This window comes from Lonchura striata, chromosome 15, assembly GCF_046129695.1.
Source record: "Lonchura striata isolate bLonStr1 chromosome 15, bLonStr1.mat, whole genome shotgun sequence".
NCBI classification, from domain to species: domain Eukaryota; kingdom Metazoa; phylum Chordata; class Aves; order Passeriformes; family Estrildidae; genus Lonchura; species Lonchura striata.
The window spans coordinates 435,573-455,712 of NC_134617.1; the positions used below are offsets into that span (position 1 = coordinate 435,573).

Consider the following 20,140-nt stretch of genomic DNA (forward strand, 5'->3'; position numbering starts at 1 on the left):
ACAGAATGAAGATCAGCACCAACATTCTGCAACCTTGCCCAACAATACTTCTAATTATTCAAAATATTAACATATAAACATAAAAGGCTCTATAGGCTTTCTTTACTATACCAAAGGAGACTAAGACAGTAAAGCAGAGATCAGAAACCAGCCCCTTAGTGCCAGTGGGAAGTTGTGCTACAGCCATAGCACTACTGCTTTATCTTAAAGGAGCTCAACAAAATGCTAAGCAAACTGTTTATTCATTGTAAAATTAAGAATGTTGTTTCAAAACATCATAAAACATGCATGCAGTTTCAAAATATGAAGCTTTCTAAGCCATGGTATTTGAAATATTTGTTAGAAACCAAACAGTTCCCAGCTGTTACTACAGAAGTCTCTAAGGTAAGGGTTTCCCCCAAGCTCTTGCATTGTGTGTGTACTCCAGAGGATGAGGTGCCACACTGCCAGGAGCACCGTGGCACCAGCTGCCACACAAAGCTTCACCTGAGGCCACCAGCACTGCAGGAGGATGCTCCTGCGGGAGCTGCCAGTGGCACCCCTGCCCAGCTGTGTGGCTGCCAAGACCCCTCACTCCCCAAACCCCTCTGGAGCTCCTGCCCAGCTGTGCAGCTGCCACTGGGACCAGCTGCAGCCCTGCAGGAGACAGGAGAGCACAGCCAATTCCCTCCCCAGTGAAAACAATGGCACTTCAGGCCTCGGTGCTCTAAAACAGCTTTCACTTCACTCAGGTGCCCTATACACAGCACAGGCACTGCCAGCTCATTTTAAATTTTAAAAAGATGAAAATGTCTCAAGTAATTGAGTCTGCAGCATCTCACCAAGGATGAGGAGGCCAGCTGAGGACAGTGAGTTCCGTGTGCCTGCACACAGGGACTCGCTCGACAGTGCAGCGTCAGGCAGAGCCCTGGCCTGGGCACAGCCACCAGCACGAGGTGCAGGCACCTGCAGCCAGGAGCCCCGCCAGGCTGTGCCAGCTCACACAGCTCATCCTGGGACACGGCAGAAGGAGCAGCCTGGGCACCGCCACCTGCCCATACAGCCCACCCTGAGACCCTTAACCCGCCCGCTGCTCCTCTCTGCCATCGCAGGAGCATGGCATGGCATGGGATTTACTCGGTGAAAATGGGATTTACTCACTGAAATCAGGCACAGGAATAAAACTGCCACTGGAAAAGCTGGCTGCTCCACGCCCATCCCATAAGCCTTAACCCCGTAAGGCAAAATCAAACATCAATGTAATCTAAAACCCTTACGTTAAAGATTTCTGTAAAGTTGATTCTCCCTAAGTAAAGATTTTAGACAGACTGAGAAAGCTTCAGGTAAAATGCCTTAAATTTTCTTTTGTGTTTTAAGCACTTTCATAATCAAAGGAAAATAAGGCTGAAAACATTTCAGGTGTATTTAGAAGTCTTTTTTTTTTTGGCAGTTAACACATTGCAGGTACAAGTCTCATCACTTCACAAGGAAAAAAACTAAAAAAATGTAAAGTACCGGAACTGCGGGAGGCTAAAGTCACCACACAGAGATACCAATGCTTTCCTCACTAGGGAATCCCATAATATTTGCGTGTCAGTGATTGACAGCTGTCAGACTGAACTGATTGACAGGCCGCACAGCACATAACTGTAAAGTCTATCCACTTGTTATAAAACAGAATACATAAAATGGTTACAAAAGGCTTTTGGAGAAAAAAAAAACATTATTTAAAGCAAACAAATACAATCTCTTCTTTTAACTTTTCAACTTTAGAACAATCATGCAACAACAAAACTAGTATTTATGCTTTAAAGTCTTCAACTGCACTATTAAGCTGCAAAAATGCTTTAAAATTCCATATTCACAATCAAACTGCAGTATGTAAAATCTAGTCTTGAACTACATCAGTTCCCCTCTGAAAGCACAATCATTTCATGGAAAACAGTAGCGATAAGGTAATGTTTGAGAAAATCAAGTACAGAATCAAATTGTATCAGATAACCCAGATTTTAAAAATACACAAAACTTCTCAAAGAATGAAACTGTCCCCAAATCTGACCTGTCCCCCAGCATTTCTCCCTCCTGCAAGCATTCCAGGTAGGGAAACCTGCAATAACTTTACACTACATAATAAAAATAGCAGACTTCCACATAGTCCAAAATGATTTGCCTTCAGAGGTGACCTTCTCCACTCACACACACACAGGGACGTGGCAGTAAGTGGCCCCAGGTTTTGGTGACCCCGTCTGAAATCCCGTCTCCAGGGGGGAGAGCTGCTCCCCACCACTGGCAGGCACGTGACACTGGGGGTTCATTAATCTCTAAAAGCTGGCCTTTAAATCTAATAAGCAGCAGTTTACAGGTAAGATCTACTAATTCAAAGCTTAAAAAGTCCCCCCCTAAGTGCCTGCTTTGATATGGAAAGGGAACTGTCTGAAACTTGAAGAGACTATTCTCAGGGAATTGCAATTCCTGTCTGCCCCCAGTGATGGAACAGAGAGGTAATGACCATCTTTGGGGTTCCAGCCAAACAGGGTAAGACTCCTTTGCCTTTTCATACATTGGGATAAAAGAACTTAATAAAAAAAAAAAATTAAGCATTACTTCAGTTAAGAAGATAATGTTACTGCTTGGGTAAATTAAAAAAACCAGTGTTGTTTAAGCAAACTCAGCTGCTCCACAGGTAAAAAAAATTCAGTTCTAAATATTCTAGAAGTCAGTGACCTGCAAACCTGAAATAGTTCAGAAAGACCAGGGGGACACTCTTGAAGCGTTTGCCTTTAAGAGCTATAGGAAAATGCAGGCCTGTGTCTGGGGGAAGCCAAGCACTGGCTCTGTCCCATCTCACTCACACCACTCACACTGCTGGAACTCAAGAGTCCCCTTACCTTCTCTCCCCTGGTCTTCGAGTCTTCCTTCTCCTTCTTTCTTGCCGCTGTGATAAACTCATTAAACAAGGCCTCTCGATCTTTCATCTTTTCAATTGCCTTGAACCTCGAGTCTTTAGCATGCTTGGCTGCAAATTCACTAAAAGTAGTTCTGCAACAAAATGGCAAGTGAACTCATTTGGCAGAGCTGTCTGGGCTGTGAGGCAGGTTCAGCAGGGAGGCATTTCCTCTGCTGCAATACATGCCAGAGCACAACTGACAAAAACCCAAAAGGCAAAGCCTATGGTCTCACTACAGAGCTGCTCGACCAATGAACTCTACAAAAAGAGTCAGCACTCACACAAGAGGTGTTTGTCAGAGACTTACAAGGGTGGGTTGGTTTGTTCAGATACAGCCACCTGCAGAAGGGGCAGGTGTAGAGAGAGACTACAGCACAACCAAGGAGAAGAAATGAAAAAAAAAAATCTCAGTTGTCTACAAAACTCTTCTTTTCTTTTCTGTGGGTTAGCAGTTCAGCCACCAGTCTGTCCAGGTATTTCACAGCTGCGAAACCGAAAATCTCAGGTGCATTCACTTGCAGCCAAACCATGCTAAGAGTTCACCAAGAAAGCCAGCCTTTGACAGGAGTCCCCACAGAACACTGGCTGTACCAGCTCTTCCCCCTGCAGTGCACATTGCAGAGCCTGAGCTAAAACCTCACGGGGCTGAAACCCCTTCAAACACTATGGGCAGAGGCAGCAACACTGGGCTTTCAACCCCTCATCCCACAGCATTTCCCTGACCTTTTTCTCACCTCCAGGGCCAGATTCCAACCTGTGCAGTAGGTACATTACTGCCACTTACCTCGGAAAAAAATCACTACTGTGCTTTTTCCAAGCTCTGATGCAAATCTGGCCCCAAGAATACGTGAGACACTTATAATCATACGAATGTTTTCATCACAGCATGGAAATAATTAGACTTGGAAAATCCAGCCTACTGTTGCTGTAGGGTAAATTGAAACAAGAAGAGAATTTGGTAGCTTATTCAAAAGGATTAGAAAGTGAATGTACAGCTAGATTGAAGAACAAGAGCTGCTCAAGTGAAGTGGAACACAAACTCTTGTGCATGTTGGACTGAGATAGATGATAAAAAACCAGTCTGGCACTCACAGAAGTACAGCAATATCTTTAGACAAACACTGAAACCAGAAGACAAAGGATAAGATTAAACAAGACAGTATTTCAGCTGGAATTCTCTTTCCCACCCCAGCCCATAATCAGGTAAAGAATCAGTCCCAACACGACATACTGAAGATATGCTGAAAGCTGAGGATATTAAAGCTAATGTAACGGTTTCTTAAGGCATTTCCATGCCTCCAGCCTTCCAGCCTACTACTGAGTTATTAGTCAGCTCTGAAGCAATTTAAAAGTTACCACAGCACTGTCACCAAATTTCCAAAATGAGTCACTGGAAAAAACTGAGCTGAAGTGAAACAAATGAGCTGTTATTACACTGCGAAAGAATTAATGCCAGATGAGCCAAGAGATGCTGTAAGAGGACGGTTTGGAGCTTATCTTATAAGCATGAATCTCATGACCTCTACTGCGGAAGCTGTGAAACAAATAATACCAGCAGTGAAATCTTGAACGTACATTCACTGTCAGCCCCTCGCTCTTACTGCTGCCAGGTCTGAATGTGAGGGGGGTGTAATCAGTGCTGTATTAAAGCAACCAGAACATATTATCATATCATCATTGACATCATTTGTAACAAGAAAAACACCCCTTCAGCCCGCTCCAAACCCCGGAAACCTCCCTAGTACTTTGAAAGACTTATTAAGAAGAAACGGAGTTATTAAAGAAACTTGTGGTGGATCCGAGGCCTGTCTCACAATCCAGGCAGCACGCTGGGGATTTCTTCAACTTGAAATATGTAAATCACAAATTCTGTTTTTTTATGGATTAGGTGAATACAAGCAAAGGAAGATTTCAACAATGTCTCATGATTTTTCTCCTCTTTGCCCATTTTGAAAAGGTTAATCAACTCAATACTACCCAACACACTGCATCCTGTGCAGCTTATGCATATGAACCACAAAGAAACTCCTACCTTGGATTAATCTTTGCTTCTTCCATCATTTTCTTGAAATCCTCCTTGGCCTGCATTATTTTATTTTTCTTCTCCTTGCGCTCTTCCTCTGCTCGGGTTTTCACATACTGATCAAACACCTACAGAAACACCAGTCACCCACAGCAAACACACAAGTGACACACAGAAGCTCTAGGGATAAGGGAGGAAAAATCTCACTTCTTTCCTTCTCTCTGGTTTCCTTTCCTCTCACACCGAATCAACACAGAGGACGCAGAAATCTTAGAGACACTTTGCATTTCAACATGGAATTGATCCAAGCTGCTGCACATGCAGGGTGCTGTACACCTAACACACCATCTGAGACCTGGGAAGAAGTTCCTTACACATTCCAGTTAACATTTTCCTGGGTCCCATGTTTCAGACACTTCCCATGTTCTCGAAGCTTTCCATTTACCTACATTCACTTGAGGAAAAGCTGCTGAAGTGAGAACTTGCTGAACAATAAAAATGCACTTTAGATTTCCCCCCAAACACTTTTTAAAAGAAAATAGCTAGATTACTTGTTATGTCAATATTTTGACAAGATACTGACGACTCTCACTATTTCATCCAGGTCTCAGCAGTGCTCTGTAGACATACAACTTCCACTGTGTCAAAATATGAGACCTTCCAACCACAGGGAATAAAGCAACTATCCCCTGCTGGTTTCTTCCATTTCCAGACAAACCCTAATCATGACAAAAATCCCTTGCAGCACTAATTAGTCTGAAAGGTTTGCAGAAACAAAGACTGAGGATTCAGATTAACCTGTAGTAGCTGTGTCTGGATGGGAGGTGAATTTAACTTTTTTACCTGTTTCCTTTCTTTTGGGTTGAGCAGCAAGTAACGAGGATCAAAAACGATCTTGTGCAGCTCTTTCTCCCATGTTGAAAAGGCAGAGACCTTTGAATGAAGACAAATACACAAATTGTACAGGAGTTGTACAGTTTTCCTTGAAAACACTAAGATGTGATGAAAAGAGGGAATCAAACTCATCCTGGAGTTCTTATCACTAATGAATGACAGAGGCTTTCATAGAAAGTTTCAACATCAATTTCCTCTGAAAACTTCTAAAGGATAATACACACTTACTACTGCTGTGTGACATTAAAAACAAAATGTACACTGAAAGAAAGTCTTGAGAATCTGTGTTCCATAGGCAGCTGGAACCCCTTCCATTTTTCAGTTACTATCCAAATTTATATTTAGCTAGTTTAATTTATCAAAATTGATTGGCATCAAGAACATTCCTTTAGTTAACTAAAAGCAGAAAGTCTCCCATTTAAGGTTAAGACTGTACACCCTAGAGTGGAAGTTGCTGCTTTTCTCAGTAGAAACATTTCCAAAAATACTAGGGGTGTGTCCTATTCATCTTCTATGTCAAATTCCACTTATGTAATCACTTTGGAGAAAAAACTGGGGGGCAGAAATTATCTGCCTTGACCCTGTCGTTTCAGTTACAAAAAAAAATCAAATCTTTGCTGTACTTCTAAGTTTCTTCAAAATCTGGAGTCTTGTACCAAGACCATTCATTGATCAGAGGAAGGATGAGATTGCTTCTGTACACAAAGTGTCACAGGTTTGGAATTCAATAACTCACACCTCTGCATGATCCTCCCTCTCTCCCTCCTCACACACACACAGGTTTCTGACCCCTCTTTCCAGCAGCATGTCCTTGAACTGCTTCATCCGAGCCTCCAGTGGGACGATGGCTCTCTCTCGAGCAGCTTTAATCTCAGCCTCCATAGCAGCCTCCTTCTCAGAATCAATGTCTTTGATATCATCTTTCCTGAAAAAAAAAACAAAGTGTAAGTTGAGAAGTCAAGTATCAGCAGGCTGGGAACACCTCACAATCATGACACCAAGAACACTGAGACCCAGGTGAGACCTCACCCATTAAAAAACTTCTGGAGAAGTGTGCTAATTTAGGTTTACTAAGAGCAAATGCATTTCATTCCAAACAAACCCTCAGTCCTTACTGCTAACAGCTCCATGATCATTCCTAAGATGACGGTAAAATCACTTTTAAAACATGTATATCTCATATATCACTTACAAAAGGCAAACCAGACCAAAAGACACAAGGCAAACTTTCATAACAGAGTGAAAATATAGAAACCACTATGAAAATCTAGGTGGCAGGATATTCTGACAACAAAGTCTTGCACCCAGAAATTAGCAAACAACAGAAGCAAGCTATGTAAGACACACCACACTCAAAACAGTCTTTGGATTCACCAACTTACACCATTTATTTCCATTTCAAATTACTTCCAAAACATATGCTATTTATTCTCTGCACAGGTTTCATTTCAGCTATCTCAGGAAAATATCAAATACCTGATCTGCTGAGCAGCAGAAAGCTGATGACTCTTTTCACCAACCCTCTCCATTCCAATTCTACTTAGCTGGACACAACACACACAGCTCAAGTAACAAACTTCAGTTATTTTACCACACAGATCACTTGGTATTGAAAAAGTAAAAACTTACTTGCGCTTTTTTATTTTAATAGGCTCATCTTCATTTGCTTCCTCTGCAGCTTCATGCTCTTCTCTAACTGTAACAGATTTCAATAAGACTTTAGGTTTTATATTGATGAAAATTTTTATACTTAAAAGTGAAACCTCATGCACAAACCAAGGACAATATGTGCAGCAATTGTATTCTGACAAAGGGAGAAGACACATGGTTCTCAGTCACTTTCAGAGTAACGCTATGGGAATTTGGGGACAGGACCAGTGGACTTTAGCCAACTTGAAATTTAAAATGACAAACACTGAGCTCGTATTTTTAGGGGAAAACAGCTCGAGCTTAACAGTCTAATGAAGCACATTTGGATCTACCCGATTACCTGCACTTTGCTCTCCTCCAACTACAAAGCCAGCATGTCATGCCATTTCCTAGAACTCAGGCCAGAGAGAAATCTCATCTCAGCAGCCTTTTGAACGTTCTTTCTCTCAGCAGCCATTTCCAAACTCTATTCCAACTGATGATCTCAAAATTAACTCCTCTTCTGTGAGAGCCCGTTCGTACATTATGATTAATCTTTTCTGGTCTCTTTCTTATAAAACAAACACAATCCCTTTTTTTATTCATAAAAACTGTGGGTTTTCTCAACCTGTTGGCATTTAGCAAAACAATTAATTGTTAGTATCTACTTTCTTCAATGGGCTATCTTTTCCCCAAAAGACTCTACAACCTGCATTTCACATTTATACACCTTTTCAGTAGATCCTTACATTTCTGTCACTTATTTAAATGTTACAAGCTTTGAAAAGCAAAGTGTTAAGTTGAATTTATGCTTCCTAAGAAGGCAACAAGATTGCTCTTACTAAGTTTTTTTCCTTCTTCCATTCCCTTTTTGTGAGGAGGCTCTTGAATGATTTTGTCCACATCAGCCCTTCCGATGAGGTCGTCGGGTCGGTCCCACATGGACAGCCGGGTGGTGGGGTTATAGAAGAACACACGCTCGTCACCAGTCCACACCACGCACCTGGAGAAGCGAGGGAAGGCCTGGATAACCTGCCCCAGCCGGGACCTGCTGCGTGTTCACAGCCTGCAGATGCAGGTTCCACCGGCTGCACAGCTGCCCGACATTCCTCCTGCCCAGCTGTAACCCCGAACTGCAGCTGCTCTCTGCTGCCAGCTTTGAAACTAAAGTGATTGAAATTTGAAACTGAAATTTTCAAAACACAGCACGCTAAGAACACACTCTCCACACACTGTCACTTACTCTAACTCCCCAGCAACAGCCGTGTCAGAGCCACAGCGGCAGTTACCTACCACGGGGTGCCTGGAATGGGGGTGGTGGCCACTGGCTTGGCCTTCTGAGCTGCCTTCTCTTCCTCTGTCATTTCTTCCTCTTTTGGCTCCTCAAGGAAAACAACAAGTTTGAGGATCAGGCAATTATTAGGCAATCAGGCTGGCTAATTATTTATTACACAGTAACCAATTTGTTTTAGTGAAACCATGCTGACAAGCAGCTCCCAATGACACTTCATCCATGCCTAGAACAGAAGCAAAGGAATTGCAACAGCAGCTGCTATTCCAAAAATTTAAATTACAAAACCTCTAAGCATTCAATTAACTTTTGACTTTGATAAAACCTTACTTAAATACCTTCCTAGATCTCTATGAATCCTGGAAATCCAGGAGGGCCTGGATACAGGTCTAAGGGTGTATTTTAAGACAAAGGAATTTTCATTTATTCTTAAAATTAGTTTGTTTTATAATGAGACACAGAGTAGGAAACAGTGAAAACCTGGAACAACCACTGTAGCAGAAATCAGCATACTCGTAAGTACCTCAGAAATAAACAGGGAGGAGTGGCAGCAAAACCTAGTATCTGAATTCTGTGGTTTTGCCAATTAAACCACATTGAAGTTCACAGAAATCAAGATAAAAGCTTTAATTTTTATTTAAACACCCATTAGCAGCCTCAATGTATGCTGTTTAGCACAGCAATATGCCTCCAAAAGGAAAAGTTACTTTTGTTTACTGAAAACACTACAGCCCTTTCTAGGACATGTGCTCCTCACAGCCTAAACTTAGCAGTTACAGCACAGGGAGAATGTGTGAGCTTTGTGTCAAACTGTTCAAAATAATGAAGCAAAGAAATAGAGAAAAAAACCTATTAAATATTTCAAACATTCAGACCAAGTTCCATTTTCTGAGTGCCATAATATCAGTGAGAGAACATCACATCTGTGTAATAAGTTAACTTCTGTCCCATGCTCTTACTAACTTCTTAACTGACATATTATGTACGTTTCTTTTGAGGGTTCTTTTTGTTTATGCAAAAAAATTAACAAAAGAAAGAAAGACCTGAATCCAAAAATGGAGGCTTTCAAATCCCCTCAGGAATTTAAGAACTTGAACCATGCCTCCTGACAACCTGCTTGGGCTAAGATGCAGCCACAGCTGAGGGATGTGAGACTTCAGACTGGCTTTTGGGCTCAAGGTCTTTTACCTCCTTTATCAATTCTTTTATAGGTTCTTCTTTAGACTCTTCTTCTTCTGTCTCCATTGGTAAAGGCTCTTCTGAGGGTTCTTTAATTGGCTCTTTGGCCTTCTCCTCCATTTTTTCTAAATAAAGATAAGAGTCTTGTTGAGTATTATTAAGAAACCAATGTAGAACCATAACAAATTTCTTTTTATCAGTATAATTTTCCAAATACAACACCAACCCAAAGCTTCCTTTCAATATATTCTCACCACTTTCTGTCTCTCTTGGGCTTTAAAATGTCTGTTTATGAAGTTGTAGTTATCTTCTGTGTCAAGATACTACTTGGTACTGGAAAATGAAATATTGTGATGCAGCTATTATGCTAAAATGCTGACTTAAAGGGTACTAACAGAAATGCTAAGTCAATAATAATTCCCAACCAACAGTGCAACACTGAAGACCACTTTCACATTTGAAATGCTGCGGACAAAACAAAATAAAAATCAATGCAGAACTACCTGGGGATTTCTCTACGCACAATTTTTTTTAATTTACAAAAAGTATAAAACATATAATATTCTTTCAGCAAAATCATTTTTTTGATACTAAAAGACCAATTATTTAACCTAATTTGTTAGGAAGATGGGTATTAATTGAATCAACAGTGTAAGTGTCCTGCATGTGTCTAAACAAAGACTTCTTGTAACTAAAAATTCAGGAGACAGTAAAAAGCACAACTGTTTGGCTTTGCTTTCTTAAAACACTTTATGAACTGAGTAAGAGCCACAGGACTTTTGCCCCTTATTCGTTATTTATGATACAAGAACAATTGTATCTACCCATGGATCTAATATGCATTTACATGAACACAATGTAGAGATGTGGACAGGGGGAGGTGACATTATTTTACTTCATGCTCCTAATCTATTTATACATTTAGTTTTTCAAGATTGAAATTCAGCACAATGATCTTTGTTTTTTCCTGGTCTGACTGACTTTTCCCCTCAACTCCCCTCACTTTCTGTCTGCAACTGGCACCTTCTCCAACACATATGCAGGGGAGGCACTCACTTTCTACTGGCACGGAAACATGCATTTTCCCTAGGCACAGGATTTGGAAGCAACTCTAGAACCAAACACTCTTACAGTACAGTGGGAAACACACTGTAACTTTCAGACTGAAGACCAACTCCTGTGGATCTTTGTAATCAGAACCTCAAAGTAATCTTAAGGGACATCAGGGATTAGAAACACACCTGCTCACACTTCCAGTCACAGCCACTGATGGTCTGAGCCATGTTCTGAAGCACAAAACCCAAAGTACCTTTCTCCTTCAGCTCTTGGGGCTTTTCCCACGTGGACTCCAGAGTCCTGTTGTTGTAGTAGTAGGTCTTCCCATCCGCTGTTTTGTACTCTGTCCACTCGGAGACGGCGGCTCCGGCCAGCGTGGCGGGGGAGGCGGCGATGGCCACCTGCGGGTGGATCATGGGCACGATGGGGGGAGCCATGCCCGGCAGCACTCCTGGGCAGAGGGAAAAACCAACAAGGCAAAAGACAGTAAGTGACAATGCAGGGCCTAAGGACAACACCTAGCACGTTACTCACTTAACTCACAAATATTCAACCCATAGAAAGAAACAGAAGGATTGTTTTCAAAGTTAAACCGGAAAGCAAGGCATTGTTACCTAATTTTCTTCCTGTGTTCTGCAATCAGTAATGCCCATTCCAGGCAAATTGGATTTTAATTAATTTGTTTAATTCTGCAAAGCACAAAGCTTGTTAGCTTTTGGACATTTATTCTACTATTTTAAAATTAGCTTCTCTGTGTATTAGAAAAGTCTTTATCAGATGCCTGCAGCAAATAATTGTGGTTAAGTCTACTCCACAGTTTAATTATGCTGCCATTGTATGAGATATTCCTATTGCTCTTAAAAAAAAGTCAAGAATGGATTGAATTTGAGCCATAGAACAGAACTCTGATAAATCTTAAATACTGGCATTAATTCATAGTCTCAGATAAAACCTGATGAGAATGAAACAGTATCAGATTGTTGGGTTTGTTTAGTACTGTGAACTGATTGAAAGAAAAAATTTTATTGAAATCTTAAACCAAAATGGCAAGTTAATATCCAAAGATAAGAAAGCCAGAATGATACAGTATCCTACTATCTCTCCACTCATCCCAACAAACTGAGTATAATGAACAGATTTGGAATGACAAGTTCTAGAATAACCAATTGGATAGGACACGAACTTCAAGATCATAAATTTGAGCCTTTAACATTGAAAAAGTCTCATTTTAAATAACAGAAATCACACACTACACACTGCCATAACATGTTCTCAGCGAGTGACTATTTATAAATCCACATTTGAAATATGAAAGTTCACACTCAGACACACAGACACGCACACAACATGCGAGCACAGCCAGCCACTGCACATGTGGAGCAGGAAAACAAAAATCCACACAAGAAACTAGGAACTAAGTATGGGCATGAGAGTCACAGAATTACAGAACTCAATGGTTACAGAAAACTGTACGGGAGCTTGGGTACCGAATAAGCTGACACTAACAGTTATGTGGGGAAGTCATCTCCTGACCAAATATGATATTTCATTTATAGTGGTTTTGAAAAGAAAGTATATGTAATCACTGAAGTGGGGAAGCAAATAAAGAAATAAAAGAAACAACCACATTCACTACCATGCCAACTTACAGACAAAACGAACTAGGATGGGTTTGGAAATTACCGGTCTTGGTGGTAGCGACTGTCTTTACATACGGGCAGCTGACTATTTGCATCATTGCTACACCTGCAAAACGGATAGGAAGCATGTTGGAAAGCTGCCATGGGACGTCAGCTACCACGGGCTGCTACGGACTTCCTGCCACAATTTGGAATGCCATTTGCAGCTGGCAGAGGAGAAGCCTTCCAGCAAGAAAATGTGAACTGCTTTTGCTCCAACATTTTATGCCAGATCAAATATAAAACTAATTTTAAGCCGCAGCAACAGTCTCTGCCTATGTTAAACCAGCTGCTTAGCAAGTTACTGGGACGTCATTAAAAAGAAAAAACGTATTTCAGTGAAGACTCAGGGGTTTAAGTTCATCCAAGGGGAATGCAGCTCCCCTTGTAGGGCAGCACCACAAGAAAATGTCCCACTACGGGGCTGCTTCCACAGGCAGCCTCTGCTGGGACAGACCTGGGGAGCGGCAGCACAACAAAATGGGCTTTGAGTTCCCAGTCTGCTGCTGCAGTTAGAGAGCAGAGTAAGGGTAGAGGGACAGGTCTGAACTAGTCAGAGCAGCAAAGCAGGGCAGGGTGGACAGCCAAGTGCAATCCAGAGGGAAAGCTGAGAGTAGGAGGGTAACTACAGCAAGGCTGGAGGTGAAAGAGAGGGGGTAAAAGAAATCAAAGCAATGAAGCTGCAGACAGGTACACAGAGCTGCACTAGGTCAGGGGTGTTTTATTTTTCATTATCAAGAATGGTGTGAGCCAAAAATGCTTTAAAAGCCAAAACATGCCCTGAAAGAGGTGGCACCATGCACTGGGGTCTGCTCTCCAGCTCAGTAAGAAATGATACAAAAAGGCACAAAAAGGCGAACAGCTCATCCTCTTTGATCAGATCAAAATCAGTGGGAAATCAGACAAGGCTGAGGGGAATGCATTTCCAAAACCTCCATTTTGGGCGTAGAAGGCAACTGTAGAAGTGCTCTCTGGCTGGTCCAGTCTGGATGCTCAGCAACTGAAACACTGCCCTTCAACAGTTCAAATACATCATGTGAGGTAGGAAATGCTCCAGCGGAAAGTGAAATTAAACCCCTGTTTAAACCAAAGTAGTTTCTGGATTTGGTCATTAGAGATCTAGTATGCAAAGCATACATAAATACTGCCAATTTATTTGAAAATAAATTTGTGAGAAGATAGAATTGTAATGTTTTCTAAAAATAATTTCAATGAGAGAACTAGCTTTATTTTTAAAGTATTGAATTGAGACATGAAAACATTGACTCAAACAGCACTGATTGAAGTGTTTGTCTAAACTGGAAGGATGGTCATATTATATACTTGACATTATCAAGTGGACCTGAAAATTCGTTTTGTTAAGGAAGTTACAGCATGTCTCCAGCGTGAGTCAGTACAAATAACACTATCTGGGGATCACTGGAGTTAGAGATGCTGCAGCACAGATTAGACTCAGCAAACACTCAAGCTGTTTCTGCTGCCAAGGTCATTCCCAAACATAAAACTGACTTAAAACATAGGAATTGAGAGAAAGCAGACTTACTTTTTAAGATCTGAGATTATGAGATATCTCTAATAAACTCTTCCATTACTCTTTCTTACTAGAGTTTAACACAGAGATTAACTGTGAAATCACCTGGCATTGGTATTGATTATTGATCAGCTCTGTCCCTGTGACTTCAAATCCTCTGGCTGGTATCATACCTGGTGCTGAAAGCCCCAAACATCAACAGCCTAACCTTCATATGACCTTCTGACCTCACCTGATACTGTCTAGAAGTCATTTGACTTCTCTTCTGTTTCTTGTTATTGTAAAATATTTTACAGTTTTCCTTTTCTTTTACAGTGCTTAGATATCCCAGTAACTCAAGTCAGAATTAGCTGCAAGAAGCTGACAGATTTCATTCTGTAACTAATCAAACTGACAAATCAGACCCTCTAGTGTGGGTCTGATGTCCTTCCTATGCTATGGGTTCCACCTGCAGCCCAGCTCACAGAAAAAACTGGTCAGAGCAAACATCTCTTATGAGGGAATTCTGAAAAAAATATTTTTCAAAAATTATTTTCAGGAGATTTATGTTCCTGCTCTGTCTTTACTCCTGTACTGCACTACTCCCAAAACCTTTTGATTGACAGCTCACAATAAAGCCCAAGCTGGGCATACACCCACAATCTCCATTTCCACTGGCACTCCTCTCCACTGCCCTGACCATCCTATTTTACCCTACAGGTCACACCCGTGTAGATCATACCCCTCACAATGTGTAGGGACCCTTCATTCCATGCTGGTCCCTTGCTGGCAAGGTTAGAACTGGCAGTTGAGAGCACTTAGCCGATCATCTTTAAGGCTTAACTGTTTTTATTATTCTTCCAAAACTCACCAAAAATCAGACTTCTTTCTCCTACCCTTTATTCATTTGTTGTTCAGACTGGAATATCAAATTCAGAACAGTATTTGCTTCTTGATTTAAACCAAAGATAACTACACTGTGATTTCCTTTTCAGGCCAATACAGATTAAAGTAGCTTTGCCCAGTTATTTTAGAAGACTATTCTAAAAGTGGAGGCAGCTAAAAGCTGGTGCACTTTTCCAGTCATCACTCAACTGCTTTCAGGCCTTTTTCTCTCATCAAAGGAGTGTTCTGAAGGGTTACTTTTCATCCATCCAATTCAGAAGGGAGGTGAAGGCCTCCCACCACATCCACTGGGTGGCTGCATCAGGAGGACAGCAGCAAACCCACCTCACTCAGCTTGTACAAAGAAACATGAAGATGCTACTCAGGGCTGCTTCTTTTTAAATCTGAAACTACAGATCCAATACAACTGCAGTCTCCTACCTCCCTCTGCAACACAAAAACATCAGTTCTTGGTGTTATGTTTAGTGCCACTGTGCACTGAAACCCATCAATTTTGTATCAGAACAGGAACTCAACATTACCCATGCAAATGAAACGTGGTGTGTAAGTGCCAAGTGTCATTAGTGATCTCCTGGAAGGCCCTCTGCAGCAACTATACAGAGCAAGGCTAACATTTTGCCAGCCTAAAATTCCTTCCTTAGGTATTTAAATATTTCATAAAAATGTAAGAAACTGTGATATATCCAGAAGAATTCCTTCTCTATGTTCTTTAAACCTAAAGCCTGTGAATAACAACACCCTGGCACCCTAAATGCCTCATTATGGTCCTCAGATCACTCCTCAACACTCGGCATTCTAATCAATGGCTGCAGCCTAAGAATACTGAGAACACCTGATATCACTGGGGTCATGATTTCCATGATAATTCTTCCTGCTCATCCATGTGCTAGTGAATATTTATGCACAAGACTTCAGGTCTAAATCAAGTAAGCAGAAAAAAGTTAAAGCAATATTGCAATTAGTAAAATATAGTGCTCAATATTCTCATTTAAACATTACATGTTTAAATGCAGCTGTTTTCTGCCAAGTATATCAAAGAACTTGAAGTCCAAAAAATATATATTCTTTGTTAATTAAAAAGTCTGTCTGCTAACCCTGAATTCTTTCAGAGATACTCTGAGGAGAGGATCCAGGCAAGTTCTGTACACAGTGGACACATGAGTGCAAACAACTGACAACATGGACATGTAGCAGACAAGACAATTACAGTTTGCCAATTTACCTGGAAGTGGAATAGGCATGCCAGGAAGGGGGACACGAAATGGAGGTACCATTACTGGTGGAAAAGCAGGAATTGCTGCAGTTGGTTGAGGTACTGCATGAGGAACTGCAGGAGGCAATGTCTGTGGGACTGGCTGGGGTACAGTCTGCACAGGTGTAGCAGAAGGAGCAGAGGTTGAAACACTGACTGATGGTGTGGCAACTGAAACACCCGAACTCGGGGTCTGGTCTTGTGTGGTAGGTGCTGATAAAAAAACACAAAGAACACCTTGTATCTTAGACACTGCAATATATTGCTGCAAACATACTGGCGCTCTGTTTCCCGGTACGTAGCAGGTATGCTCAGATAGAACCAGCAGGAAGACGCTCCTGGACAAAAAATACTTTGCCTTCTCTGGAACATTAAATATTCACAAAGAAAGTCAATTTCCAATTTCAATTTGTCCCATTCTTTACACTTAACATGTCTCTATAGCAGAAGCAGGGCTGCATTAAAGGACAAACACAGGCTGAAATGAGGTTCTATTCTGTTCACAGAAACAGAAAAGGAACATTACATCAAGTTTCCAATGGCAACAGGCTGTCCTTGTGTTACTGCTTTTAACAGCAGCAGCACGTGCATGACAGCAGTCTGCCTTCAACTATGCTGGGCTGCATCCCCAGAATATGATAATATCAATAAAAATGTGTAAATAAGCAAGGAAAGGAAAATACTTTTCTTCAAGAGCTGCAAGAACTTTCTTAGTCTTTAGTGCCTCCCAGCAGGAAAACACACAACTGGCATTCAGCTCTGTAATCCTTGCAGCATGACTGGTTTCAATTTCAAATTGTTTTAATTTGGAGTGAACAGTCTCACAGCACAGGCCAACAGGAACTTGAGACGAGTCTGCTTAAACTTGTAAACTCACTCCGTAAGATTTGGTGCAGAGGAAAGAAGAAAAAAAAAAAGAAACCACACCAGTTTACAGCCGTATTCCGATGGGCACACATGCATTTCCTATTAGTACCAGAAACATTCCAAACAACATACCAGTATTAGCATATTTAAATAAAGATTTTTGATCTTTCGATAAGCGTTTCAGAAAGGGCTAAAGTTCTTAAGTGCCTAACATTTAGGGAAACAGAGCAGACAGTCAGTATGTGATTTGTAAGACCTAGGTCAAATCAGTACAAGGCAAGAATGAAGCTCAGCCAGAAGTCCCAGGGTTTTTTTTTACAGGCCAAGTCGAAGAGTTATAAAATTATTTTAAGTCATAAAATTTCATTACCTAGGCACAGACACCAACAGTAAAGTTCTTGAAAGCAAAGACAAAGTTTAGCAGATAGAACAGGTAGAAGTGGAACAGATTGTCAGCATTCAACATTAGGAGATTCAGCTTCAGAGGAGGTGCTAAAGTGCTGCTCCCAAAGCATAACTAGCTCTCCCCGACCTGCCACTGGGTCAAGAGCTGACACTGACCTCCCACCTGACTTGTTACTCAGCAGCACAACAATTAGAGCAGACCATAGTTCGACATAGCAAATGAACACCATTCTGAGATACCCTTCAAATTAAACAAAAGCCCTAAAATGCTTCGAGCAATACAAGTTCTTTGCTGCTCTAGTGACGTGTCCTCCCTCCAGCCTCAATAAAAGCAGAATTGAAGGGTTACCTAAATTTGACTCCCTTTTACACACAGATTTTGAAGTTTGGGTTAAATGGTGAGTGAAGTTGACTTGTCTCGCCTGTTACAGGAGAAAGATGAATTCCAGAGGATGCAACTCTACCCCACAGCAGGAGCTGGAACAATTCACCTCCTGCACACTCTCTGGCCTGGCTCAGAGCACACATCTGAGCCAGGGCAGCTACGATGCCCAATGTGCCAGTGCCAGATTCCCGCTCAGCACCAGTGCTGTCTGTCTGTGACCCTGCATGCAAGACAGGAACTCTCTGTACTGCTCCTCGCCCTGCACACCTCGCTCTGGGCAGTGGGACTGACCTCGCTCACTGCTTGCTGCTGACACACTCACAGCAAACAGACCCACAGTATTTAACACACACCTCTATCCACATGCACTGAGGCACCTGGGCAGCACACACATGTCAAAGTGCAGTGCAAACCACGCTGGTGTGTGCACAGCCATGCATTTATGTGCATGCTGCATCAATTCAGTCCCCTTTCCTTACTCGGAAAACCCTTACAAGCAAAGCTCAGTCCATGGAAGCAGCAGTAATGTCCAGACTATCATTCAAAGGTCATAAATGAACAAAAATGGCTCCAAGGACTTTCTTTTTCCTCTTTGTGCAACTCGAGAAAATAGGAACTGGGAAGGCTTCAGCAGAAGAGTAATGCTAATAAAAGTAATACAACAAAGAAACTCTATTCTGTAATCAACCAGTGCTCACAGAGCAGCAGCTCTGAGACCTGACCTACAGAAACAGATGCCATGGAGAAAATTAGGAAATTGCTACAACTAAACTCCTACCTCAGATCAACGTTTCTTGTGAAACACTTTTAAGAACAATTTAGCTCTATCTACAGTCAAAAGGAAATAGATGTGTAATAGCTCTGAGATGATGCGATAACAGCAGAAGAAAAATATACGAAGACCTGAAGAATTCTTTGAGACTGGGGAGAAAAAAGTTTGCATGCAAGGTTCTTCTGGACTAAACACTGTACTTTAAATTCACACTCCATGCTGAAACAACTTTGTCCTGAACATCCAGGCTTTGCTGCAGCAATTCCCCATGCAGGATCCCCACCACCTACTCCCACCACTGCGAGGCCTGAGACACCCCCTGGTACTCACTGGAGTTGGTCTGGGACATGGAGGTGGCCGTGGTGGTGGTGGAGGTGGTGGAGGACTGCGTGCTGGAGGAAGTGGATGGAGATGCTGCAGAGGCAGGGCTGCTGGTGGTGGGGGTGGAGGCCCCCACGGCCTGGGCCTGGGCCGCCAGCATGGGCGTCAGCTCTGACTGCTGGATGACCTTGACCCCATCCGGCTTCGTCCACGCCGACTCCCGTGTGCGTGCGTTGTAAAAATAGACCTGGGGAGAGTGGCCCCGTCACACTGAGGCTCACTGTGGGACGGCGGCCCCGCCACGGCATGCATCCCAGCCACCTGGATATCCCAGCCCAGCCACACCGTGGGACAGCAGCCCTGCCACCCAGGCCATCCCAGCCCCGCCATGGCAGGCATCCCAGCCACCTGGATATCCCAGCCCTGCCACAACACGGGACGGTGGCCCCACCACCTGGATATCCCAGCCCAGCCAGCGTGCCCAGGGTCACAGCAGGACCACCCACAGCCCCCATCTCACCTTCCCATCTGGAGTTTTGTTCTCTACCCAGATCTCCTCAGCTGGGGGCATTGCTGGTGTTCCCGGCGCGGAGACCGGCGGCATTCCTGGAGGGAACATCATACCAGGAGGTGGTGGCATGCTACCCATGGGAGGAGGCATAAATGGTGGTCTCTAAAGGCATATAATAACAATAATGATGATAATGACAACAACAATACAATTTCAAGCAGATTTCCTTTCTTAGAGAACCAACAGACACTACACCAACAGTAAGGACAGCTGTGCCAGACTTAGAAGCTTCTCTAATGATCCAGTGCTCCCAGCTCAGGGAATGTGCTCCCAAGCCAACCCCCCACCCATGGCAGAACAGCTGAAGCCATCACTTCTGAGATACAAATGTGCAGGCACCTAAAAAAGGTAGCATGAACAGAAATGTGGTCAAAGTCCTCTCCTGAAAAGAAGAAAATATGTCAATGGAAGGAAGAGAAAGAATGGAAGACCCAAATAGCTGTTGCTCAGACATTGCCATCTATGAACCAAATA

General features: G+C 42.4%; 1 protein-coding gene across 3 annotated transcripts in view; it reads right to left on the reverse strand.

Annotated features, from left to right (window-relative positions):
• The window catches only part of TCERG1 (transcription elongation regulator 1), a 28,062-nt gene that overhangs the window by 5,681 nt on the left and 2,241 nt on the right, over window positions 1-20,140 (reverse strand). The window contains exons 2-14 of one of the 3 annotated variants that reach the window (XM_021543088.3): window positions 19,616-19,768; window positions 19,105-19,342; window positions 16,316-16,558; window positions 12,682-12,744; window positions 11,252-11,449; window positions 9,952-10,067; window positions 8,766-8,851; window positions 8,315-8,475; window positions 7,473-7,539; window positions 6,633-6,768; window positions 5,793-5,882; window positions 4,959-5,077; window positions 2,868-3,018 (exon numbers count right to left, since the gene is read on the reverse strand). In XM_021543088.3, coding sequence (XP_021398763.1) covers window positions 2,868-3,018; window positions 4,959-5,077; window positions 5,793-5,882; window positions 6,633-6,768; window positions 7,473-7,539; window positions 8,315-8,475; window positions 8,766-8,851; window positions 9,952-10,067; window positions 11,252-11,449; window positions 12,682-12,744; window positions 16,316-16,558; window positions 19,105-19,342; window positions 19,616-19,768 — 1,821 coding nt within the window. Of the gene's footprint in view, window positions 1-2,867; window positions 3,019-4,958; window positions 5,078-5,792; window positions 5,883-6,632; window positions 6,769-7,472; window positions 7,540-8,314; window positions 8,476-8,765; window positions 8,855-9,951; window positions 10,068-11,251; window positions 11,450-12,681; window positions 12,745-16,315; window positions 16,559-19,104; window positions 19,343-19,615; window positions 19,769-20,140 lie in introns of all 3 variants that reach the window. The other 2 variants (XM_021543086.3, XM_021543089.3) reach the window with 2 other exon arrangements.